The 24,388-nt window shown below is 30.2% G+C and overlaps 16 protein-coding genes and 1 non-coding gene across 17 annotated transcripts; 8 read left to right on the plus strand and 9 right to left on the minus strand.

The window, feature by feature from the left end:
- Positions 1 to 71: 71 nt before the first annotated feature.
- On the minus strand, positions 72 to 154 carry cgd4_2385 (the record flags this gene model as incomplete). The annotated part of the gene is given in 2 exon segments: positions 72 to 108; positions 118 to 154. It is a non-coding gene; the product is annotated as a tRNA-Tyr (tRNA).
- A 461-nt stretch (positions 155 to 615) lies between these two features.
- cgd4_2390 (conserved hypothetical protein) lies at positions 616 to 3,045 on the plus strand (the record flags this gene model as incomplete). The annotated part of the gene is made up of 1 exon (XM_625827.1): positions 616 to 3,045. The coding sequence occupies one exon, from the start codon at positions 616 to 618 to the stop codon at positions 3,043 to 3,045; it is 2,430 nt and encodes an 809-aa protein (XP_625827.1).
- A 215-nt stretch (positions 3,046 to 3,260) lies between these two features.
- On the plus strand, positions 3,261 to 3,686 carry cgd4_2400 (60S ribosomal protein L31; the record flags this gene model as incomplete). The annotated part of the gene is made up of 2 exons (XM_625828.1): positions 3,261 to 3,270; positions 3,349 to 3,686. The coding sequence occupies 2 exons, from the start codon at positions 3,261 to 3,263 to the stop codon at positions 3,684 to 3,686; spliced, it is 348 nt and encodes a 115-aa protein (XP_625828.1).
- Positions 3,687 to 4,133: 447 nt separating this feature from the next.
- Positions 4,134 to 6,065, plus strand: cgd4_2410 (hypothetical protein; the record flags this gene model as incomplete). The annotated part of the gene is made up of 1 exon (XM_625829.1): positions 4,134 to 6,065. The coding sequence occupies one exon, from the start codon at positions 4,134 to 4,136 to the stop codon at positions 6,063 to 6,065; it is 1,932 nt and encodes a 643-aa protein (XP_625829.1).
- Positions 6,066 to 6,138: 73 nt separating this feature from the next.
- Positions 6,139 to 7,938, minus strand: cgd4_2420 (extracelllular membrane associated protein with a signal peptide, 5 ankyrin repeats, SUSHI domain and a transmembrane region; the record flags this gene model as incomplete). The annotated part of the gene is made up of 1 exon (XM_625830.1): positions 6,139 to 7,938. The coding sequence occupies one exon, from the start codon at positions 7,936 to 7,938 to the stop codon at positions 6,139 to 6,141; it is 1,800 nt and encodes a 599-aa protein (XP_625830.1).
- Positions 7,939 to 8,429: 491 nt separating this feature from the next.
- Positions 8,430 to 10,943, minus strand: cgd4_2430 (hypothetical protein containing a signal peptide and 2 transmembrane domains; the record flags this gene model as incomplete). The annotated part of the gene is made up of 1 exon (XM_625831.1): positions 8,430 to 10,943. One exon carries the CDS (start codon positions 10,941 to 10,943, stop codon positions 8,430 to 8,432), a length of 2,514 nt encoding a protein of 837 aa, XP_625831.1.
- Positions 10,944 to 11,163: 220 nt separating this feature from the next.
- cgd4_2440 (small hypothetical protein with signal peptide) lies at positions 11,164 to 11,751 on the minus strand (the record flags this gene model as incomplete). The annotated part of the gene is made up of 1 exon (XM_625832.1): positions 11,164 to 11,751. One exon carries the CDS (start codon positions 11,749 to 11,751, stop codon positions 11,164 to 11,166), a length of 588 nt encoding a protein of 195 aa, XP_625832.1.
- Positions 11,752 to 11,753: 2 nt separating this feature from the next.
- cgd4_2450 (conserved hypothetical protein) lies at positions 11,754 to 12,317 on the plus strand (the record flags this gene model as incomplete). The annotated part of the gene is made up of 1 exon (XM_625833.1): positions 11,754 to 12,317. The coding sequence occupies one exon, from the start codon at positions 11,754 to 11,756 to the stop codon at positions 12,315 to 12,317; it is 564 nt and encodes a 187-aa protein (XP_625833.1).
- A 39-nt stretch (positions 12,318 to 12,356) lies between these two features.
- Positions 12,357 to 13,256, minus strand: cgd4_2460 (hypothetical protein with a signal peptide, gene within locus of signal-peptide containing hypothetical proteins; the record flags this gene model as incomplete). Its single annotated transcript, XM_625834.1, has 1 exon — positions 12,357 to 13,256. The coding sequence occupies one exon, from the start codon at positions 13,254 to 13,256 to the stop codon at positions 12,357 to 12,359; it is 900 nt and encodes a 299-aa protein (XP_625834.1).
- Positions 13,257 to 13,400: 144 nt separating this feature from the next.
- cgd4_2470 (hypothetical protein with a signal peptide, gene within locus of signal-peptide containing hypothetical proteins) lies at positions 13,401 to 15,935 on the minus strand (the record flags this gene model as incomplete). The annotated part of the gene is made up of 1 exon (XM_625835.1): positions 13,401 to 15,935. The coding sequence occupies one exon, from the start codon at positions 15,933 to 15,935 to the stop codon at positions 13,401 to 13,403; it is 2,535 nt and encodes an 844-aa protein (XP_625835.1).
- Positions 15,936 to 16,173: 238 nt separating this feature from the next.
- Positions 16,174 to 16,776, minus strand: cgd4_2480 (hypothetical protein with a signal peptide, gene within locus of signal-peptide containing hypothetical proteins; the record flags this gene model as incomplete). Its single annotated transcript, XM_625836.1, has 1 exon — positions 16,174 to 16,776. The coding sequence occupies one exon, from the start codon at positions 16,774 to 16,776 to the stop codon at positions 16,174 to 16,176; it is 603 nt and encodes a 200-aa protein (XP_625836.1).
- Positions 16,777 to 17,131: 355 nt separating this feature from the next.
- cgd4_2490 (hypothetical protein, signal peptide, 2 transmembrane domains near C-terminus) lies at positions 17,132 to 17,845 on the plus strand (the record flags this gene model as incomplete). The annotated part of the gene is made up of 1 exon (XM_625837.1): positions 17,132 to 17,845. The coding sequence occupies one exon, from the start codon at positions 17,132 to 17,134 to the stop codon at positions 17,843 to 17,845; it is 714 nt and encodes a 237-aa protein (XP_625837.1).
- Positions 17,846 to 18,495: 650 nt separating this feature from the next.
- cgd4_2500 (hypothetical protein with a signal peptide, gene within locus of signal-peptide containing hypothetical proteins) lies at positions 18,496 to 18,999 on the plus strand (the record flags this gene model as incomplete). Its single annotated transcript, XM_625838.1, has 1 exon — positions 18,496 to 18,999. One exon carries the CDS (start codon positions 18,496 to 18,498, stop codon positions 18,997 to 18,999), a length of 504 nt encoding a protein of 167 aa, XP_625838.1.
- Positions 19,000 to 19,329: 330 nt separating this feature from the next.
- Positions 19,330 to 20,478, minus strand: cgd4_2510 (hypothetical protein with a signal peptide, gene within locus of signal-peptide containing hypothetical proteins; the record flags this gene model as incomplete). The annotated part of the gene is made up of 1 exon (XM_625839.1): positions 19,330 to 20,478. The coding sequence occupies one exon, from the start codon at positions 20,476 to 20,478 to the stop codon at positions 19,330 to 19,332; it is 1,149 nt and encodes a 382-aa protein (XP_625839.1).
- A 100-nt stretch (positions 20,479 to 20,578) lies between these two features.
- cgd4_2520 (hypothetical protein with a signal peptide, gene within locus of signal-peptide containing hypothetical proteins) lies at positions 20,579 to 21,403 on the minus strand (the record flags this gene model as incomplete). The annotated part of the gene is made up of 1 exon (XM_625840.1): positions 20,579 to 21,403. One exon carries the CDS (start codon positions 21,401 to 21,403, stop codon positions 20,579 to 20,581), a length of 825 nt encoding a protein of 274 aa, XP_625840.1.
- Positions 21,404 to 21,776: 373 nt separating this feature from the next.
- cgd4_2530 (possible transmembrane domain near C) lies at positions 21,777 to 22,469 on the plus strand (the record flags this gene model as incomplete). Its single annotated transcript, XM_625841.1, has 1 exon — positions 21,777 to 22,469. One exon carries the CDS (start codon positions 21,777 to 21,779, stop codon positions 22,467 to 22,469), a length of 693 nt encoding a protein of 230 aa, XP_625841.1.
- Positions 22,470 to 23,180: 711 nt separating this feature from the next.
- On the plus strand, positions 23,181 to 24,386 carry cgd4_2540 (26S proteasome regulatory subunit 26b like AAA ATpase; the record flags this gene model as incomplete). The annotated part of the gene is made up of 1 exon (XM_625842.1): positions 23,181 to 24,386. The coding sequence occupies one exon, from the start codon at positions 23,181 to 23,183 to the stop codon at positions 24,384 to 24,386; it is 1,206 nt and encodes a 401-aa protein (XP_625842.1).
- Between the last annotated feature and the right edge of the window lie 2 nt (positions 24,387 to 24,388).

Here is a 24,388-nt window from a genome sequence, read left to right on the forward strand (position 1 = left end):
TCTTTCGTAGCTATGTTATGTCTGGGCGCGGTCCCGCGTTGTTCAACCTTTTGAAGCTAAAAAGGAAAAAGTCCGGGCACCGTGAATCGAACACGGGACCAATTGATGTCTGCCAAGTCTACAGTCAATCGCTCTACCCCTGAGCTACGCCCGGCTCCGTTTCAAGTAGGCATAAATTCAAATTATTATAATATATTTATTACATAATTATGATATATATAAAATACAATTCATTCATTAATAATTAAGCAATTTTATCAAAATTTTCAAGGCAATAACAACATTTAAAATACCGTCAAAATTTTAAGCAAATACAAGAATTAGCAGCTAATTTTTATTGTTAAATTTTTCAAAAATTATTAATTAATTTAGCTTAAAAATTTAAGGCCGCATCTATTGTAAACACTAATTTGATAACTAATTATCTTAAAATTCTTCGTTGAAATGTTTTTTTTTGTTACATGCAGCTTTCCCCTCAAGAGCGGCAACAACTTTCTCGAAATTCCACTAAGAAAATATATCAATAGAATATTAAATTTGTTCAAATTTGCCGAATTTAATAGGGCAAGTTGAGAAATAATACAGTATTTTTTCCAACTTGTACCGAATAATAATATGGATAGAATATATAAGGTTGAAAACTATGGCCAGAATACTCTTCTGGCTGAGGCTAGTAATGTTGTTAAAGAGCAAGCATATTATATGAAACGTGCAATCGATCAAGATGGACTTAGAGATGCCCTTAGGCATGCGTCGAATATGTTATGCGAATTGCGTACATCCTCACTCTCTCCTAAGCATTACTATGAGCTATATATGCAAATTTTTCAAGAAATGCGCGACTTATCTCACTTTTTTGATGACAAATCTCGTCATGGAAGAAAAATGAGTGATCTTTATGATTCGGTACAGCATGCGGGCAACATTGTTCCACGCCTCTTTCTGCTAATAACTGCAGGTGCGTGCTATATCAGATCTCTTGAAGCTCCAGCAAAAGATATTCTGAAGGATATGTCTGAACTATGCAAAGGAGTTCAGCATCCAATGAGAGGATTATTTTTAAGGTACTTTTTAATTCAAACTTGCAAAGACGTACTACCTGATACAGGAAGCATTTATGAAGAAAATGGCGGAGGAACAGTAATGGATACGTGGGACTTTTTATATTCAAATTTTTGTGAATCAACTAGATTGTGGATACGTTTACAAAATCATGGAACTCCGAAAGATAAATTAAGAAGAGAACGTGAGAGGCACGATCTTAGAATACTTGTGGGCGCAAATCTTGTTCGCATCTCGCATTTGGAAGGATTGACTCAGCAACTCTACATTCAGGAAATACTACCAAAACTGCTTAATGTAGTTTTATCATGTGAAGATGTTCTAGCACAACAATACTTGCTAGACTGTATTATTCAAGTGTTTTCAGATGAAAATCATCTCAAAACCTTGGAACTTTTATTGTCGGCATGTATGAAAACATTACCTGGGGTTGATTTAAAGCCAATTTTAACTAATCTCATGAATAGGCTCTCAAACTATTTAAGCCAAAGTAATGACAAGAGTTTAATAAATGATATTGATATTTTTGAATTATTCAGAAAAAACCTTTCCGAATTACACGAAAGACCAACCCCAAATATTCAAAAGCAGATTTCCAATAATTTGGAAAGAGATTTGTCTAGTTTGCTGGAATTGCACGCTGCATTCCTTGCATTTACTCTAACGTTATATCCAGACAACACGAATTATGTAGACTTAATTCTTGGATCAACAGTAACACTACTTACAAATGCACTTGGAGTGAGAGTTGACGGAACATGTGGATCACTTCTGGATAGCCGATGTATTGATACAATTGTTGAGATACTTTCGCTCCCATTCCAGTCAATGCCCCTGTCCATTATGGTAGAGATGAACCATTTTCCAAACCTCCTTTATTTTCTAAATAAACAAGCAGGAAAAAAGGTTGCGCTTTCTTTGATCAATACAATTGTGGAAAACAACACTCCGTTCGATGATGCAGATGCATTGCAAAGATTTTGTTCTTTTATTCTCCCTATGCTAGATGAAAAAGGTACCCATACAGGTGAGGAAGTTGATCTATCAATAACTGAAAATAATGAATTTATTTATCAACAAATGAAAGTTTCAAAGTTGGTCCATCAGATCAAACACGAGGATGTGAACCAAATTTTCAGCATGTACGGAATTCTTTTCGACTTATTTAGTCGTGTAGATAGTTCAAGATTTAAATATACATTCCCAACTCTGGGGTATTGTGCCATAAATCTTATTGAAACAACTTTATCAAAGGAAAAAACAGATAATGAGCCTTCAAAATTATCTGTAAAAAAGATATTTCAGTTTATTCATAAGATCGCAATAATCCTTGTAACTTGTGCGCCAGAACTAGCTCTTGACTTATTTCTACAGGGATCGATAATGGCAGATAAAGCAAACGACTCGGATGGATACGAAGCAATTTGCTACGAATTCCTTACCCAAAGTCTTGTTTGTTTTGAAGAGGAGCTTGCAGAGTCAAAAAGGCAATTTCAGGGACTAATGTCAATTATTGGAACGCTTGTAGGGCGAATCCAGTGCTTAAGTAAAGATAACTACGAGCTACTAGCCGCAAAATTGGCACAATACTCCGCAAAGTTGTTACGCAAGCCGGACCAGTGCAGAGCAATATTAATGTGCTCCCACTTATTTTGGAACAACGAGGAAAATAGGGATGCAACTAGAGTTTTAGAATGTTTGCAAAAGTGCCTGAAAATAGCTGATTCTGCAGTACAAGTAGCTCCAAGTAATTCAGTACTATTTATAGATATCCTAGAAAAGTATATGTACTATCTAGAACAAGGGAATCAAAACATTACAACAGATTTTATCTCAAAACTGGTGGCTCTTTGCCATGAACAAATTCAGTTTTCAGGCAGCGAGATACAACAAGGTCCCAAGATTCTACTTAATAACTTAATGACCCATATAAAAAATAATCATGATTTATATAAAGGCGTTAAGTTAACTAGTATGGATTAATTTGCTTTCTTTTGATATATTTAATTAATCTTTTGCCGCCATTCATTTTTTTCCTGTATTGTCTCGTCTTGCTCCTGCTAAATCTAGTTTTAAATCAATAGTCGAGAAGTAGAATAAATTGAACGGTAATTCTGAACTTTCTCTGAGTTTCTCAAGTATTATATAAATATTACTATTCACTCTCATAGTACTGCTTGTTTGCAAAGTTAATTAATATGGCACAAGGTAAGTTTACTCAAATATAACGCTAGCCGTTTGTTTATTAGTAATAATTCTGAATCGTTATTTTAACATTAAATATAGGAAATAAAGGTTCAATGGCACCATGTACAAGGGATTATACCATCAATCTGAGTAAGATGGTTCACAAGATCTCGTTCAAAAAGAGGGCACCAAGAGCCATTAAAGGCATCCGTGAATTTGCAGGAAAGGTCATGAAGACTGAAGATGTTAGAATTGACGCGAAACTCAACAAATTCATTTTCAGTAAGGGTGTTAGAAATCTGCCTACACGTGTACGCGTAAGAATTTCTAGAAAGCGTAGCGAGTCAGAAGATTCTAAAGATTCTCTGTACACTCTTGTGCAATATATCCCTGTTGCTACATTTGCAGGTTTACAAACTGAAAAAGTACAAGATTAATTTCTATATTTCTAAATACTGTTGAATTTTAGTTGTAAAACGGTCGATTTTAATCATCTGCTTATTCCTATTGCCTGACTTCTGTAGTTGAGGTTTATTGATACTTAGGTGCGACTAAACATTTATTATCTACTTCTACGTTTATATCGTATCATAACTTTTTTCTTAATGTTTTTTACCTTACTCTGCTCGTCGACGAGGATGAAATAGGATCTTTAAACATCTCTCTTACGCGCTGTTTGCATAATCTCAATATTTTCTCATGTTAAAGATGTAGTGACGATCATTTACAAAAGTGTAGAAATGAACTGATTGTTGTATTACAACATAATAAAAAAATTTGTGTTATCTATAATAATTTCGAGACGATATCTTATTTCAAAACAAATCGCAGAAATAAGTTATTGTTAGCATAGAATAACAAAAAAAAAAGAAAGTAAGATATTAATGGAAAAGCTTTATCTAATAAGTAATAATGGAAAGAAAAGAACTATTTATAATATATCAAAAAATAGTTCAAATAGCAATATCTTCAAACATGAAAAAATAAGAAAAACTGAAATTAGTCATATAATTGATTATGGAATAACACGTTGCGAAGATTTCCAAATAAATTTCCAAGAGAATCTAGAAAAAGACTATCAAACGATCAATCACAGAACTATTGATTTAACCCAGCCAAATACTAAAAGCAGTTATAAAACATCCAATGAATGCAAAGATCACTGTAAATTAAATCAGTGCTTTATGAAATTCAAAGAAAATAGCCTCGAAACAGAAAAATTACTTTTCTCAGATTATAAAAACACTACAGAAGTTTCAGATTCAATAAACTGTTATTCAAAGTATCCTTTATTAAATGAAACTCAATTAATTAATCATACTTTGTATAATTCAAAAAATCAATTTAATACACTGCAACTAAACAAAGAGGTTTCTCAACTTTTTAGTCAGTGTTCAATATTTCCCATTTATAATGAATTCGTATTCTTGATGTCTAATTTGTTGAGAAAAACAAATTTTTGTTTAGTTGACTATATTCATAAAGAATCGAATATTGTTAAGTTTTTCCCACGGTATTTGATTTATTATCCTCAGATTACAAGCCAAGCATTAAATTTTCCAATACCTATGGATACGCAATTTTTAATATCTTCGTTTGGTTATCCATCATATCCATTGCCACCAATACATAATATAGCCCCTTCATGTAACAAATGTTTATTACCTGGATTTCACCCAATTACTGCATGGCTGCTTCCTCCCAGTTATTTTGAAAAAGGAGGACAGTTGAAAAAAAGCGCATGGTTTTTAAATGGAATGCCAACTAACTTATTCAATACTTGTTTTTCAATTAAAAATATGTTAACTGTAGAATCAACATATCTTTTTGTTTCAAATTTAAATAAAGAAGAATTCGAATATTGTAAAAGAGAAAATTTTTTTTTATTAGAGGAAAGATGCAAAGAATCAATATATTATTTTGATGATTATAAACCAAAACTAGAGACAGAGAGTGAACAAGATTCAATATTGAATAAAAAATCCTGTTTACAGAATAGTTTTTCAAAAAGGATTGATTATGCCGTTCAAAATTCTATTTTTTGTGGATTTGTTTGCATAGAATCTGCTGAGAAATACTCTAGCATTCTTCATGAAAGGAATAATACAAATTTTGAGTGGAATATAAAACCAGGGGATCTAAAAATATACTCAAGTTCATCTACAAATGCCACCAAGATTATTAATATAAATGAAAAAGTTCACCCAAATGTAATCAGTGATTGCGATATTTTTTTAAAAAGTGATAATTTACGCGATTACTCGAATAAATATTTGCAACTAAATAATTTGGAAGAAAAAATAACGCTTTTAATTCCAAGGATAAAATGCTTAATGAAAGAAAGCAGAGCTATTGATTCAAATCTAACGATTCTTAAACCTTGTTACTTGTTACTTTGGAATTATAATATTAGAAATTGTAATAATACTATAAAAGATATCAATTGGATAAATATTCAATGTAAATTTGTCAGATTGAAATTCTTTGGACAAGCGTATGAAAATTCGATTCCTATAAATCTTAATCCTCATAAAGAGATCATTCTTGACCAATTAAATCGTATTCGAAATGTTGATGAGGCAAGAGTTTTTGCATGGATGCTCGCGGGTTGCATGCAGCATACAATTAACGAACTATTGATTGATTCATGTACTAAATCATTATTTTTCAGCAATAGTTATATTAGAATAACTGATGAGATAAATTACTTTAGCAATTGCATCAAAAGTGGCCCATTTAGTGGTTTTCCCGACTCTCCATTAGATTGTCACGGGAGAATTAAATGGAAAATATTGGAAGAATTAGTCGAAGATTAGAATTTATTAATTATTTTTAACTAGGTATCAAGTAAATCTAGTTCTAGAACGAAAAGGTTACATTTTTTATAGATCAAATTTCTTTATATAAATGCTCGTAAATTCTGTTTTTACGTTTTTTATTCCATGAATTTATTAAAATTATTGACGAAATTAATAGTATAATGATTGCAATACCAACGAAAATAAAAATATGAAGCCTACTACTTTTATGTTCATGTACTATCTCCTCCAACTTAGTAATTATCACGCAAGTAGGAGCTTCGGGAATATAAAATGCATCTTCATCACTTAAATTACATGTTAGTGTAGAAAATCCGACCAACTCAAAATTATCATAGCATTCATATGTCACAGTATCCCCTACACGAATATTATTTCCTATTACTGTATCGCTCAATTTGTAACTTGAATTAACGACGCTGGGAGGGTTCGGGCAAACAGTTGCGAATCCAAACGTCTTCAAATATTTTGATATTTTTGAATTTCCTTTTTTTTCAGCAAGAATAATTCCTTTATTGATATCTAAAGTTTTGCTAGGAATGCTGTGTAAATTTGGCCTCGTAGCAAAAAGAATTTTTTGAAGTATAAGCAAATAACCACCTCTAATCGTATTGTAATATGATTCATTCAACTTTTCATTATATTCTCCCTGTGAGATTTCAGAATCAATTTTAGATTGAATTGCAGAAAATGACATAGGAGGTACTTCAGATGGATCAACCGCTCTATAACCAACAGGGAATGCAGAAAGTTCCAAGGGAGATAGACCATGATAATTTCCTTTCAGAAGATCATCTTTATTTCTAACTAAAAGCGGTATTATATCTCCAGAGTTGTACATCGCAGCAATATGAAGAGGAGTATTCCCATCATAATCAACTGAATATTCTATTATGCTTTGATTTAAGCTTTTGTCGTAGAAAGAAATTAAAAGGTCGACTATTGGAATATTGTTTCTTGATGCAGCGACATGGAGTGGAGTAAATTTTGAAAAGTCTTTCGCATTGATTTTTGCACCTGCACCTAGAAGTATTGAGGCCATTCTTTTTGGATGTAGATTTCTGGACAAACCAACAGTATGTAAAGGAGTTCTTCTATATTTATCTTTTTCATTAGGGTCTGCACCAAATTTTAGAAGCAATTTAGATATTTCAATCGATTCTAGATCTTGAATGAGAGAAACGTAATGAAGAGCTGTCATTCCTTCTAAATCTCCAATAAAACCACCAATTGAACCTAAAATTGGTAAGTCACTTTCTTCATTTTTTTTTAATTTTATATTTGCATCAATTCCAGTAAGCAATAGTAATGCAACAATATTCAATCTTCCAGAAATAACTGCAGAGTGTAACAAAGATTCACCAATGTTAAATAGTGAAATTCCGGTATCTTTATTCACTCTACATTCCTCTAAGTTTATTTTATTTCCTTTTATACGTCGCCCCTCAAAAAAAATAATTAATTTTCTATTCAATTTAAAATTTTTTCTATTTGAATGATCTAAGCCTTCCTCTTTAATATACTCCAATAAATAATCATTCGCTTCAGATAGTTCTTCGTATTTCTCAAGGACTCCTAAATGATAAAGTAATCTTACTAGTTCTCCAGCATTTTTATCCAAATAAATTGATTCGAATAAAGACTTACAGTCGTAACTAAGAGTCTCTTGTCGAAAACCTCCATCAGATATAAATTCAGAACTTTGGAAATTATTTATTGTTCCACCTAGATTTTCTTGATTAGTTAAGAAATGAAGTGTTGAATTTGAAGTCAAAACAGTATTGCAGAGTAAAAAACATATTAATAAAGCAACTAATAGATTAACTTTGTAACAAGTTACAATTTTTTTGAATTTATAATTCGGAATCATTTTTGTGAAATTTGCATGGTATTATTAAGTGTGATAATTCTACACACATCTTTTAGACAATTATGATTTAGAACATTTTATTCCCATAATTTAAAAAAAAAGACAGGCAAAAATTTATTCTTTATAAATGAGATACTAGTTTATTAAAATATTTATCATTAATTAGATTTGTTGATTTGGAATTATTTAAATATTCACTGCACGCAAATGTAGAAAAAATCATCTCAACTTATTAAAAAAAAAAATTGCATATAAAATCTATTTTAACGATAATCTGAGATAAAAAATTTAATTTATTTGAGCTTATTATTTGAATAATAATGTTTGAAAATTCTTAATCTAAGCATATTTGAACGTAAATACCTTCTTTAAATTATTTCGTAAAAAAAAAAAAAATACAATATTATTTAAACAAATAAATTGTTATCAAAGTTAGAATTATTAAGTGATAAATACATTCTAAAATTGCTTCAACAAATTTTACATTATTATTAATCTTTGAGTATATTGAATATGTCAGTGAATAAATACGAATGAACAGCTGATTCACAAGGCATTTCTTCCAATATTTCAATTAACATTCTTTTTTTTTTCTCACCTCTTACTAAATCCCAGAGAGTTTTTATGAAGTCAATGATACGCGAAAGTAATCCTTTGATATATTCCCATAGCTCTCCTGCTCCACCAAATATACTTTTGAATAGGTTCAAAAGAAAACTTTTTAAGCCTCCGATCATATTTTGAAATGAATTCTTGGCAATACTAGTACTTTCCTTGTTATTGTCAATATATTTCGTTTCTTTTATTACTTTGGAAGTAATTTCAACGTTTTTTTCATGTTTATTTTCGTTCGACTCCTTTGAAGTTGGCTCAACAACTCCTCGTTCACTTTTTTCATTCAATGTCCAACCTTCCGAGTAATTAGTATCAAAATGCTTTTTTGGATATAAAAGGCTTCTTAATACTGATGAATATTTATATTCAGAATTTCTTTGATTATTCAAATAGTCCATAATAAAATTATTTTTATTTTTTACAAAGTCGATAAACTTTTTAACTTGGTTATCAACTGCTAATAGATTGATTTCTGGGTTGAAATTCTTCAAATGCTTAACAAGGGTTATATAAAGATTAATTAATATTTTTTCCTGTTTGATACATTCATTTTCAATAAAGCTAATTTCTTTTAAGGTGACTGATAATTTATCTTCATTAAATATTTCAGGTATTTCTAATAATAGTCTCGTTAATTGGTGTTGATTCTTTCTCCTTCTGGATAATAACAGCAGCTTATCTGTCATAAATGCAATTAATCTTATCAAAGTAATGAGTAAATAACCAATTGGCGTAGCACTAAAAATTGTGGAAAAAATATCTAATATCATTGTTATTACTCCTCTAATCCCATTTTGTCTATAACTTTGAATTGAATACTTAATCATTCTATCGTACCATTTATTTTCAGTATTGTTGTGAGGGCCAAGAAGATCATTTTGTTCTCTAAATATATTATTTTCATTTTTGTTCATTTCCATTACAATATTATTATCAGTTTCGTTATAATTTGGAATATCTTTAAGTGAAGAGTTATATTTGGTTTCAATATTAAGAATTTTATCAATTTCGGCAATTCCATCATTTAACTCAGATAAATATTCGTTATTTGTCTTCAATACATTGTTTACCGGTACCCAATCATCATTTTCTGCCTCGAAAAGTATTCTATTTTTCTCTTTCAAAGAAGCATAAATAATACAAATGTGTTTGTACCAATCAGGTAGATCATATTTCGATTTTTCTTGGTAATTGAAATGGAATAAATCTTCATCAATTAATTTAGTTGAAGTTTTACTTTGTTGGATACTTTCAGTTTTATCAATAAAAAAATTTAGTAACGAATTCATAAATCTGCCAGACATTTTTTTAGTTATATTTTCAGCTAAAAATCCTTTTTTTTTAATGTTTAATGTTTGATTTATTAAAATATATTCCAGCAAATGCTTTACAAAAAAATCAAGTTTTTTTTGTTCGAGATAATTTTCGTAGTTAATTTTTACTGAATTACTAACTAAGTTTCTTACGCTATTCGATGTTTTATTATCTTTTTTCACCAAATTTCTTAATTTATTATTAAATGTTTTTCCCGTGGAAGCAACCAAATTATTTGTCGAATTGTTAGAATGCATATTCATATTCGAAGACCTTTTAATTGTATTTAAAATATTTTTGTTTTTTGTTTTATTAAAAAAATATTTGATTACTACTTCAATTAATGTATATACTGTCACAACAACTAGTACGGCAATTGCACCATATGGAGTGCTACCTAAACACATTAATACTGTCGAAACGATCATCTTAAATGCAGGATTAGTTACACTAAGAAGCCCGGAAAGAGCTGGCTGCTTAATTGCATTATTTTGCTGTGAATTAATGAGGCTATTTCCATTATTTCCATAATAGTTATTTTGAATAGGGTAAGTATTTATATTGTTTTCTGGATTGTAATTTAAGTTAGATGAGAGTCTTTGTTGTGCTTGGAATTTTGTCTCGTTAATATCGCTTCGAAAAAATTGTAATATTCGTTCTTTATGTTGAATCTTTGAATTATTTAAAATCAAGTTATTTGTTTCGGTATCATTATTTATTTCTTTTAAAAACTCGAAATATTGACTTTTAAAATATTCAATATTATTTATATCATATAAATTAATTTCTTTCAGCGAATTGGATAATTCCAAATTATCATTAATTGAACTATTAGCGAGATTTATACCATTAATTAAATTTGTTTCATTTGTTTTTAATCTATTAATTTTTTGCTGAATTAGATACTTATTTGTATTAATAATTTTCTCTTCATATTTTTTGATATATTCACTCACAATTTCCAATAAATAGTTGTTAGTAGTATTAGATCCATTTAGTCGGATTTGACCATAAGTTGCATTTATAGAATTTAAGAATATGTGTACAAAAAGTAAATACTTAAAAAATCTAAGCATAATCTAATATATAGCAATTAAAATTATTTTTAATAAATATATTCAGATCCCCACTAAATATTTTATTGCATTTTTGATTTAATATATCCTAGTTTCCCTCTTTAAGAGTCATGCGCTTGCATAAATATATTGTTAAAACCACAATCGAATAATTTATTTTAAATTTGTGTTTGATCCAAATAAATATAGTTTTTTTTTGTGATTTTTATCATGTTGTTCACTATTCAATAATTAGCCCTCTGAATTTTTTATTAATATTAAAATCAATATTTTGAGCATTAGTGTTATTTGTGTTTTCTATTTTGGAATTATTTGGAGGAAAGCATGGATTTCCAGAATATTCAATAATACTCTTAGAAACATTTAATTCTGAGTCAGTATTATTGGATTGCCCAATAAAGGAATTATCTTTTACCATATATATATCTGCCAATTTACTAGATTGGATGATTAATTGAGTAAAATTCATTTGATTTACATCTAATTCTTCATTTGATAGGTATGACTTTTCAGTGCTTATTAAACTATTTGCTTGATCATTAGTTATTTGTTTCTTAAATTTGTGTTCTTTCGATCTATTTATAGATTCATTTATTCCTTCGTTAAATCCCCTATTTTTCTTTTTGAGTTTATTAAGACTTTTAATTGAATATATAGTATTGGACAAAGAAAAAATAAGTGAGTTTATACCTGCAGCAATTGAAAAATATTGTAGAAATTCATTTGGTGAAGGTTGTTGTTCTCCAATTGAAAAACTAATAAAATGAACAATAATAACAAAGAATATTTTAAGATTTAGGAATTGCATTTATGGAATTGAAAGGCAATTTTGCGGTTTCTTATTTTTTTTTTCTATTTGTAAAAATGTTGATTGATTGTATTAAATACATTAAAAATAAGGATATTAATTATTCCGACAAGCAGATTTCGAGAGAGCTTAAATTAGAAAGTATATACAATTCAAAGTTGAAATTATTATTGGGTTTGTACAAATTAGAAATAAGCAATATTGAGGATAGCTCAATTTATTTTGGCCCTGTATCAACAAGCGTTTCAATAAAAAATTGTAAAAATTGCCTTATTGCAGTTGCATGTAGGCAAATAAGGATTCATGACTCAGATGGACTTAAGATCCGGTTATCTTGCTGCACGCAACCATTAATAGAAAACTGTTACAATATCACATTCGATATTCGTACAAAAAATAACGTAAATTTTTATGTAATATTCGAAAACCATTTGCAGGAAATGGGTATACATAAATCAGAATTCCTAACAAAAGATAATTTCAAGGTATCCGACTTAAGTTGGTTAAAAATTCAAGATTCACCAAATTGGAAATTTGGAAATGTTGATTTAGAAATAACTGAATAGAAAAGAATATTCAACAAAAAATAAATTTTAGATTATATCTTATTTTTTTCTTAATTGGGTCTGTCTAAGTCCAAAGTCTTTATTAATTAAAAGTTTAGGTAAATTTTCTTCTTCGCATTCAATTCTTAAAAACACTTGATTCTTATTTAGAATTCCTTGTTTATTATCGTGCATTGTCCCATTACAAGGCGATTTCACAGAAATCTTATTAGAGGTTGAACGCATATCATCGACAATCGAAAGTAATACTTTTTCGGATATGTTATTTTCCGAAAAAAAGTTCATCACTAAGAGTTCTTCTACCTTAGAAAAACATGTCCAATAAACTTGTTTCTTTTTGTAATTAATCGATGATCCTTCCTTCGCAAATGTGGGAGAATCAAATCTGCATTCATATGGCCTTTTTCCAAACGGAATCCCAGATCCAAGGGATAAATAGTCAATTTGAGGCGGATGACTCTTTGATTTTTCAGGTTTTGTCTGAGGGATTGGAGTTTGTTGCTTGACTACTTCAATACAAGAAAAAATAATAAATGGTTGCAAAAGCATCAACTTCGTATTTGGTTGCGAAGATAAAAGAATTTTTGCTTTCTTACAAGATGATATGATTATTGGTTCCAAACTTGATCCATAAAGCCCGGATAAAATTTCTGATTTAGGTAATACGAGACTAATTCCGTGAGCATTATTTGACAAATCAATAATTGAGTCATGTTGATCAAACTTAAATTCAGCGCCTTTAACTAAAGAAATACAAACAATACTAACATCCTCTTGATTATATTCGTGAACATTTATCGGAGTAATTGAACGAGAAAGAGCGGACATTCGCGGTAATTTTCCTAACAACGAGTAGCAACCGTATGAAGAAAGAACCCTTGAAGACTCAATAAACGCAGAGTTTATTACAAAAGCAAAGACTAAAAACCATAACTTCATGTTGAAGGCCAATTAGCTTAAAAATAATAATTCATTAATTTTTAAAATTTGTTCGCAGTCTAGACTGGATAATGAAAATACGTTAATATTTGAAATATCCGGTTTGGCGGAATATTAAAAAAAAAATTAAATCTATTCTAAAAATTAAAATAGTAGTCTCAAAATAGGAGTGTCTTCATTTTTCAATGTATTTTCGAGCTGTTTCTGAAGTAAATTGTGTATCTCCTCTTCCTCGCATTCTTCAATTGCTTGAATTAAAAGTCTCTGCGTACTTTTATTCTTGAAGGCATGATAGATTGACCTTATTACTGAAATGATGAGGTCAATCAACTTATCAATGAATGCGACGATCTTGTTACCCTTAAAAATGGTTGCAAATATACTCTTTATGACTTGTTTAATTTTTTCATACGAATTATCAAAGAATGTGCCTACCTTCTCCATCCAAGACTTGAAATTGAGTTCTGTTGCCATTACTGAAGACTCAGATGCAGATAGAAGACGGTCATGCATAAGGTAGTACTCCGCAACATGCATTCTTGCTTCAACAGACGCATTCTTTCTCAATTTGGTTTCATTCAAAAGATTTTCTGTAGCGTTAAAGGTCAAGTATTTATCGAATTCTTGATCAACGAGCTCAAAATTATCAGGTTCTGAAATCTTAATTATTTCTTGAATTTGACTGTTTATTATATCCCTTTCTAGTTGTGCAGAATCCATGTTCTTCTTAATTTTATTCATAGTCAATTGTAACAACCTAGGACTATTAGCTATTTCCTCTGGAATAACTCTTGTAACACCAATTAACTTTCTATTGGACGAGATGTTGCTGAATATATTAAATACTGACTTTATCAGATAAACTATTAATCTAAGAACAGATAATATTGATTCAGCCTGTGGCGAGTTCCCAAACACAACAGTAAATAGTTCAAGCAACATATCTAGCATTGATACTACACCGCTGAGTTCAGTAACCTTTTTCGAGAATTGTATTAATCCATCATACCACTTCACTTTAGTTGGCTGAGATGTAGATGTCGTCGTTGTTGTAATGATTTGAGTAGAATTTGATTCGACATTAATAATTGTAGAATTAGTTTCCTCAGTAATAGTATTAAGACTTCTTTTAAACTCGTTTGAATCCCAAGATAAGTTATAAGAATGATTCAAATATTCTTCCATTTCATCAGCTATAGCCGAGTATCCTTTATTGAAATCTGTCCTAATTATTGTTTTAGAAGTTAAAAGTACTCTGGAACTGTATTTATCAAAGTAAGAGCTATTTTGATCTAAATATTGGAGATTTGTTGTAGAATTATTGGAAGACATACTTGCAAGTTTTCCAGATATTATTTTATTTAACTGATCCATAATTATGTTCTCATTAAATTCATGAAGATTTTTCTCTGCAGCAAATGCAAGTTCAGACAAATCTTTATACAATTCTCTGAGCAGGAACTGAGATTCTTTTATATTCTCTGCATTTTCAGATATCCTTCCAATTAGCTTATTTGCTAATGATACTTTTGACAATTCGGATGCATCAAAACTATCCAGAGATCTCAATACCCTAATTAAATTGGAATTACTCTTTCGTCTTTGAATTATATCATGAATTATAGTTACAATGGCCGCAATTACTCTTACAACTATGCTTACGATAGATCCAACTGGTGAAAAGCCAATAACCGATTCTATAATGGAAATAATAACAGAGAATATAGTATTTTTCCCTGAAATAATATTTATTCCTATCTTTTTCAATGGAGCATACCAAGGTTGTTTCACAACTGTAGAGTTATCTACAGTCTGTTCTTTTAACTTTTCAATTTCTTCATCAGACAATCTTTCTTTCAATTTTTCGAGGCTAATATCATCAATATCACTAATGTTTTCATCAATTGTGTTTAAACTTCTCATCAATCTACTTGTTACGCTGAGCAATTCCCTAATACTAACACTTTTCTCTCCTTTAATAACATTAGTAAGTTCCCTAATATCCGGAAATCTTTCTGATATTTCTTCGAGCACTTCTATTGTTGTGTTAAATTCCTCTTGAATAAGTTTATCTATCAATTCCTGGTTTGAATCTAATTTATCACTACTTTCTATTGTTTTATTTCCGTTAATTAGTGTATCAATCAAATTCTCCGAACCTAATTCTTTCTGACCAGCACTTTCGAATTTATAAATACTAGAGAACTTATCAAACTCGACAAGAAAATTGTCCTCTGTATCTAAAAATAGCGAACTAATAGAGCTATTTCCTATAATATCGTTACTTTTCGAATTGAATTCAGTAGAACCATTTACTAGCAAATCAGCGATAGATTGATTAATAACGTTTTCTGCTGTAAGGGCAAATTCCAAACTATCCTCTTTAATTCCAGGAAGTACCGATTCTGAATTATTCTCTAATATTGAATATGAACTTTCAACCCCAGTTGTAAAGTAAATAACTCCACTAGTTCTTGTTCGATTCTCTAAAAAGTCATTCAAACTACAATGAATCTTCTCAGCAAGTGTATTATTTCCTTGACAATGTAGTTCACATAAATCTAGTTGTTTCTCAGTGTTTTGGTTTCCTCTCAAGCCTAAAGAATGTTTATGATGCTTAGAGAAGACCAAATTTGCATTAAATATAGATATTATTAACAATAAATTCACAACTCTCATTGTATAAGGAAATTAGAAAAATTTAACAAAAATGACTGGCGTGCCAAATTTTTGTTAACTAATTCCAATGTTATCCACTAGTGGGATACGAAATTGACACACAAAGTTACGACACGACATAAGTTACGCATGCGTAGCGTCAAAATATCTTTAAGTGGAAAGAAGTATAATTGAAAGCAGATATTAACAGTCTAATTAGTTTTAATTAACTTGTTTGAGTTCTATTGCTACTCTCAATCTATTCATTATGGGCTGGTTCTAAGACCGTAGAATTAGATCCAGAATTATCACCCAAATTAGCCACTCCCGCCAAAAGCGATGAAAGCTTTTCAAAATACTCTCCTGTGTTTTCTACGACGTTCATTATTTCCTTTGGGAGTTTATCCATACTTTTTGAAATATTCTCACTAATTTTCTCAAGATCCATCTTTATGCTTCCTAGAGTTTTGTTAGTCTCGGAGCCTGACAAAATCCTATGGATCGAATCATTTTCTGGGCTAACAATTGCAATTGGGACTGTAGATGTAAGTATGACGGTAATGTTTGTGAATAGACCTGACGAATTTACAAACAAATTGTGGCTTAATGCTGTGTGAGGAATTGTGTTCAATAATACGGGCCTCTCTTGTATTAAAATATCATCCATAACCCTAGTTACTGGACTATCTAAAGTTGAGTCAATAATATCCGAGTGATTAGCAGAAAGAGTAATTAAACTGTTCGTCTTATTATTGTCTTCATATTTTGACAGCTGATCATTCTCTGAAAAGCTTCTAAAACTTGAGCAATGAATTTTGCTAGCCAAAATAAAAACAGAAAAGAATAAAATTGAAAAAATCATTTCCTTTAAAAATCTAAAAAAAATTCAAAAATGTAATTTCTGATTATGAGTTTTTAGTATTTGCCAAAAAAATTTGTCAAAGCAAAGTGGAGGGATCTATACATTGTTTTTTTCTGGCAAATAAATCTATTTTTTTTTTTTTTTAATGTCTAATGCGTTGTCTCGGACAAAAGTGATAATTCTAAGATCTATTATTAAATATTTTGTCTAATATATAAGATTACCAAGTATTTTATTTTTTTTCTGCATTTGCGCTCTTTCACTATTGCTACAGATTTCAATTATGTGTGAACATGATTGGCGTGTGTATGTTGTGCAATTAAAGAGAAAATGAAATATTAATATTAGAAAATAAATGTACTTTGTTTGGATTAGATTTTCTATATATCTCTTTATCTTATCTTGCGCTGACGTTATTTATTCTGATTTGCAAGATACAGACATTTTCTTGGTTGATATTTATCGACTTAACCAAAATGTGATTGTTTCATCTATTTATAACGCCTCAAATCCTAATGAATATATTACAAACATTTCTGACCCTCAAGGAATTTATCCAATAATTACGAAGACTCCTATTGACGAGCCCAAATTAATTGATTCAGATACTGTGCAAATACTTGGACAAGAATATAAAGTGAAACAATATAAACCTCTTGGGTTGCAAAAGTGTTTAACCCCATCATATAATATTAACTCTTGCCAAAAAATATGCGTTTCTGGCTACTCAGGAACAGTTTTGTCCGTTTTTAATTCTTATGCATTAGTCTATATCACTCAAAATAATCATTTTCAACTGAATATTACTAATGCTTCTGAACTTGAAGTTGATGGAAAAAAAGTAAAATATGCAATCACAGGTTGTTCAGTTTCAACGCTAAATACTGTGATCTGGGGATTTCTGACATTTACTGTAATTTTTTCATTTTTAGTATTTGCACTATTTGCTTTTGAAATTATTGAATATCTAAGGTTTAAGGCAGATATGAAAGACCCACTAATAATTGGTGGTGAGATAAGAACTATTTCTTCAAGAGACTTTTCTTTAGAATCATTTTCTACTGCATAGAGTAATAATGATTGTTTGATTTTTTTTTTATACAGATTTAATTAAATTTAGTGATAAAGCTTAACGACTTTTTTTTACTAAAAATTGCTCGACTAAATAAATTATATTAATAATGCTTTTAAACAAACCATTATATTTGGAATATGTATTTTTTCATATCAGAAAAATGTTTGTAATTCAGGTTTAAATCATGTTTGGCTAACAGCAAAAATTTATTTAAACGCCATTTCTTTATAGAAAAGCGAGCGAATAGAACGTTATAGTATATATCAATTAAAACATCAAATTGTAAAACAATTACGCATCAGATCAATTGAAACAACGTTGGAACTTATATTTAATTACCTTTATTTTATAGGAATTCTCATCTAGATACAGTGAAATCAAACTAATATCCAACGACAAAAATCTTGTTTTATTATTTTTATTCATATTTGCTAAAACGCAAGCTTTCAAAATATTTGAGCCTTAAATAACTATTTTATTATTTTTCGGAAGAATTTACGAGTTTTCTCCATTAAGTATTCATAATAAACAAGGTGAGACAAATGGGCCTTTAGTATGATATCTCTTTCTCATTATTTAATTTTCGAGGAATAATTCACTCGCGCATTGTACTTTTTCCCTGATCTTAGCTACTTCTTGAAACTATGACAAAATTCAAACTTGCTTATTTATACCTATTTTTTTTATTAGTTTTTACAGCTACAGATGCATTTAATCCTATTGGAAACATAATTATGAGCTCAATTGGTTTTTTTAACCCACTGTTGAGGGTCTTTAAGTCTTTTTATTCTATGGAAAAAAATTCGAGTTCAAAAATTAGATATAACTATATTAAACACTTAGGGTATGAACATTTACAGAGTGCATCGAATCAAGAGGTTGGATCCAGCATAAATCATGTTGAATCTAGAAAATTAAAAAAAAAATTATTTTTTTTCCATGAGGAAACAGCAAATACGACTCTCAACATTACAGACAATAATAAAATTCTGAATGATACGAGTCAAAAACAAATTTTAAATCTTATCCAAAATTTTACAAATGAAACAAATACTTTTGGTGATTTAACTCCTAGAGTTAATAGGTCGAATACTTTAAGACTAATTAATAGGACGAATTCAATTTTAAATGCTGATGAAAATACATAATAAAACTATGAACCTCATGGCAAATACAAATAAGTTCAAATGATATTCATTTTTTTTAAATTTATCAAGAAAAATATTTTATTAGACTTTAAAATATTAAATTTATCTCAGTAATTAAATGCGCAAAGGCGATGAAATTACTTTATTTTGTAAGATTCTAATCTATTTATCTCCTTACTCAGGCGAAGATATATATCTAACATCAAAATTACCAGGCTCATTTATTGTGATAAGCTACTACTGGATTCACCCAATATTTCACCAATTAATTGTCTATCAGCACCAGCCATATGGTTCGTACCAACAAGATAAGGCATATTATTTTTTTTACTAAGATGGTTTGTATGGGTTGCTATTTTTTGCTGATCTATTATGCTTACTTAATATCAATTGTTTGTTACCGTATCCAGAACTTGCTCTTGGACTATTTTTACCAGAAGTTCTCTTAGATTGTCTTGCAAAAAATTCTTCCAACTCCAATTCTGCTCCTGGAGGTAGTTTTCTGGGAGTTTTCTCTCCATTAAGACAATTACTTGTATGGACATTATCTTCAATATCGGGGATTTTCAAATGTTCAAATAGGCTTCGTGAAGAAGCAGTACTATTTTTTAAATCGTTGTTAGTATCTAGATTATTGTCTTCAAAGTCTAAATCCGGACTTTTATTCGGTGGCGGAGGAATTACTAGATCAACCGAATTTGAACTTAGCTTTTTCTCTTTAAGTAGGCCTTGCTCTTGTTTAATGCTATCAATCACTCCTTTTACGAAGTCTTCTTGGATAACTAACTTTTTCTTTCCTTTAATTTGTTTTGAATCTAACTCATTTATTTTACTTTCTTCTTTATTTATTCTAGTTTTTTCAGCATTTGATATCAATCCCTCTAAAGCACGCCTTAAGTCATTATTATGTTTATTTTGCACTATAGAAATATGTGACAGTTGGGATCTCGCATTTACAAATTGATTGCGATTTACAGAAAAAGAAAATTTACTGCTCTGAATTATTAGCCTTTCTCCTATTGACAAATGATGAGGATTCATGCAAATGAATCTTAATTGGCCACTCGTTTCTTTTCCAAAAATTGATCTATACGTTAACCTTTGCAGAGAAGGGGCAGGCCTTTGAATTAATTTATTCACTCCTCCAAGCTCGTTGAATTCCCTCAATGCATATACTTCACCCAAACTAAGAATCTGAAAATTTGCTGTTCTATTAATTTTTTTGAGTGATTCCTTGCTATTTTCTAGAGCATTTGACACAGAACTTGCTTTTTCAATTTTATTATATTTATTAGATTGACCTATTTTTGCAGCTTTCGCCTCAAATATTTTGTCTTTGTTATTCTCAAAATCTTCACATTGAATGAAGTCTATAGAAATTAATAATAATAGTAGCAATAATAAAGGAAATATCATTACATTTATATTCACATAAAATAACAAAAAATTTAATGAAATAACAATTATAGATTTAAACATTAAACAATATGCCGCCAATAAATTATTTGGTAATTCTTAATATAATGAATTGGCAGTAAAACTTTTAATAATGCGCTAAATAGTTGATTATTGTTTTAGCTTACGAAGCACTGCGTTCTGATAAAATTTTGCTGAGAGATTCAGAAAACCCTGTTGAAGATTTACTAGAAACGGATTTCATCTTTGCCAATTCCTGAAGTTCTTCTCTAATAGTTTTTTTTGTTGCGTAACTATTATCGATAGTTTTGTTTTGAGAGCAAGGATTTATTTTTTCACCTGCATCTAGGACATTTGTGGAATTAAAAGTTGGATCAATCATTGAAGAGTTATTATCATCTCCGCTTGATATTAAAGAGTCCATTTTTGATCGTATCCCTTGTGAAATTGTTTTAGTATGGGTTTTGTTCTTGATCAATGTGTTTGAAATTGTATTACTTCTAAATACAGCGTTTTTTAAGCCATTATTTCGAGGGGAAAAAAATTTGTTAGTCAAGGTGCCCATATTTATTTGCTCACTATTATTTTTTTGATTAGGATTAGATATTTGACTAAATGTTTTGCTACGGATTATTAGATTATACAACTCAATATGTTTGATCATTTGATCGGGATTGTTGCAAGGATCCGAGTGCCAAATTATACCATTAAGAGTGATACTCGTTAAAGGATTAATCTGTATACTTCTATTTTCTGTTGCAGAGTTCAAAGTTTTTAGATTTTTTAAAGCGATATTACACTTTTTCTTTGCCTGATCGCTTCTTTTAGTAAAAATAATTCTTTCAAATTTTAATAAGAGAGATATATTTTCATTAATAGAAGCAATAATTTCAGAATCCGACATTAACTGTCTTTTCTTTTCTGAGTAGGCATATGAAACGGTGCTTAGTAATAGCAGAATTCGGAAAGATAATAACTTTATGTTCATTTTTTTTTTTTTTTTACAAAATCTAATGTCATAGTCAACATAGATTTAAATCTAAGGAATTCCCGCCTTAGTTTTTGCAATAGATATTTTACATCACGACTATTAAAGTTAATTGTGACAGCTTCGAGTAGTTTTTGACACTTCTAGGAACTTTCGGATTCTGAGCATCTTATATGTAAAATTTATTATAATTGATAATATATCACCGGGAATTATAGTTTGGATGGGGATGGGGGGGGGCAAGCTCTTTATGAGCGTGCAATGGCTTTTTTTTGCCTGAAATGTAACTATTTCACTAATGCTAAAATTTTTTTTAAATAAATACTCTAGGTAAAGGAGTGACTCTAGCTGAACAGAAGCGAATTTTAGCACGATGGCTAATATTGGAAATGAAGAGAATCATATTTTCTCAATCATAGAAATCTTTATTAAAAAAAACCATAAACAATACGTGCTTAATTCCATAAGGATTAACTCATTAGTGCGTATTTTTAATGGAGTCACGCCAGAAATTTTATTAAATCTACTAAAAAATGCTGGAAAAAACACGGAGGAAGGCGATTCAAAGATTTATGCTTGTTCGAATACTACAGATGTACAAAAGGTGCTTTGTTTTATAAGTAAAGACATAGTTACCTTTAAATTTCATAACACCCCTGATATAACCCTTGCTAGATATTTTTTTCAATTCGATGAATGCCACATAATTTTATGCAACTGTTGTTATAAAGAATCGTATAACTTAAATACCTTTGACTTGATATTTTATATTCAGAACCAAGACTTTGGCCGCTCCAATGAAAGTCATAACAGCAAAATGACGTTAATATCTGGAAGCTCAGGAAAATCATTCACAAATAAGTGTATGGTTCCATTTGGATCGGTATTAACTAATTATGGGACAATTTATCTAATTTATTCACTTTTCGCATGGTTAGTCTATATATTGATAGCTATCAAAAGATATTTGAGCACAAAAGTCTCCGAAGAAGAAATTGAAAAATTATTTATCAAAAACTATATTTCAAATCTTGATATCCAAACATGCAAAAAAGGAAATATTTAATGTTTGACTATTAAGGAAACACAAATGCAAATTTTTGTATTCGCCTCACTTAGTTTGTAATTACAAATTAATTCCGTATAATTATGAAAGAACATAAATCTGCGATTGTTATACAAAAATATTTTCGTGGCTATATTACACGGTTAAGGACGTTATCCATCAGGTTAAGGAAAGAATTTTTTCGAATTATAGAAATACAGCAGGAGCTAAATATAAACTGCATAAAATTATATTCATCAAGCAAAGCACCTAGTTTTTAATGGTGGTCTCTGACTCTCTGAGTCACAACAGTTCTTCCAAACCGTTAATAACACTCGTGAAACTGAAATAGTCAAAAAAAATCAGCGTTTTGATATCCAAGATGGATTTTCATAACTTATAAGTTAGGTTTTTAGTAAAATATTAAATTTGTCAATTTGTTAAATTTTGTGTATTTGTGAGGCTTACTCGAACAAAACCTATTTTCATAATTAAAAGACTGCGAAATAGGCAATAAAACAATAATAATGATTGATTAATGGGTAATCAGTAATACTACAATTCATATGTTGAATGTTTTAACTTCCAAGCGTTTAATAAATCACCTTTTGTGGCTGAGCAATAAAATACAATACTAAGCTGTATTGATCTCCTTCGAACCGCTGAACCCACAATATTAGCGGGAGTTGTTTTTTTTATGTTTTTTTCATAATAGTATATTTTTGTTAAAGGATGGCATGTTCTCTGGCCAAGTCGCAAACAATTATGTCTGGCAATATAGACCGTGAAAAATATCTCTATGGAAGCCTTAAGGAGCTTGAGAAAGAACTCAACTTTTTGAGTATTCAAGAAGATTATATCAAAGATGAACAAAAAGGTTTGAAACGTGAATTCCAGCGTGCGAAGGAGGAAATCAAACGTATTCAATCAGTTCCGCTCGTTATTGGGCAATTTCTTGAAATGATAGATTCCAGGTACGGAATTGTTTCTTCTACAGCAGGCTCAAATTATTATGTTAGGGTTCTTAGTACAATCAATAGAGAAGATCTTAAACCACCTGCGTCAGTCGCGCTTCATAGGCACAGTCATGCAATAGTTGATATTCTTCCTCCTGAAGCAGATTCTAGTATTCAAATGCTTCAAATGCAGGAAAAACCTGATGTAACATATTCTGATATTGGAGGGATGGATATTCAAAAGCAAGAAGTACGAGAAGCCGTTGAGTTGCCACTTGTGTGTCCAGAATTATATCAACAAATAGGAATTGATCCTCCAACTGGAGTGCTTCTATATGGACCTCCCGGAACTGGTAAAACTATGCTTGCTAAAGCTGTTGCTAATCACACAACAGCCACGTTTATTAGAGTCGTTGGGTCAGAGTTTGTACAAAAATATTTGGGTGAAGGCCCAAGGATGGTCCGCGACGTATTTCGTTTGGCAAGAGAAAACTCCCCAGCAATAGTGTTTATTGATGAAGTAGATTCAATTGCAACTAAACGTTTTGATGCACAAACTGGGGCAGATAGGGAAGTTCAACGTATTTTGCTCGAGCTTTTAAACCAAATGGATGGATTTGACCAAACAACAAATGTAAAAGTAATTATGGCGACTAACAGAGCAGATACCCTTGATCCTGCGCTATTGAGGCCCGGTAGACTTGACCGAAAAATAGAATTCCCATTACCTGATAGAAGGCAAAGGAGATTGATATTCCAGACTATTACTGCAAAGATGAACTTGAGTGAAGAAGTTGATCTTGAAGAATATGTCTCCAGACCAGAAAAAATATCTGCAGCTGATATAGCCGCGATCTCTCAAGAGGCCGGTATGCAAGCTGTAAGGAAAAATAGATATGTTATTCTACCTAAGGATTTTGAAAAGGGATGGAAGATACACGTAAAAAAGAGTGATAGAGATTTTGATTTCTATAGTGTATAGCT

Source organism: Cryptosporidium parvum, chromosome 4 (assembly GCF_000165345.1).
Source record: "Cryptosporidium parvum Iowa II chromosome 4, whole genome shotgun sequence".
NCBI classification, from domain to species: domain Eukaryota; phylum Apicomplexa; class Conoidasida; order Eucoccidiorida; family Cryptosporidiidae; genus Cryptosporidium; species Cryptosporidium parvum.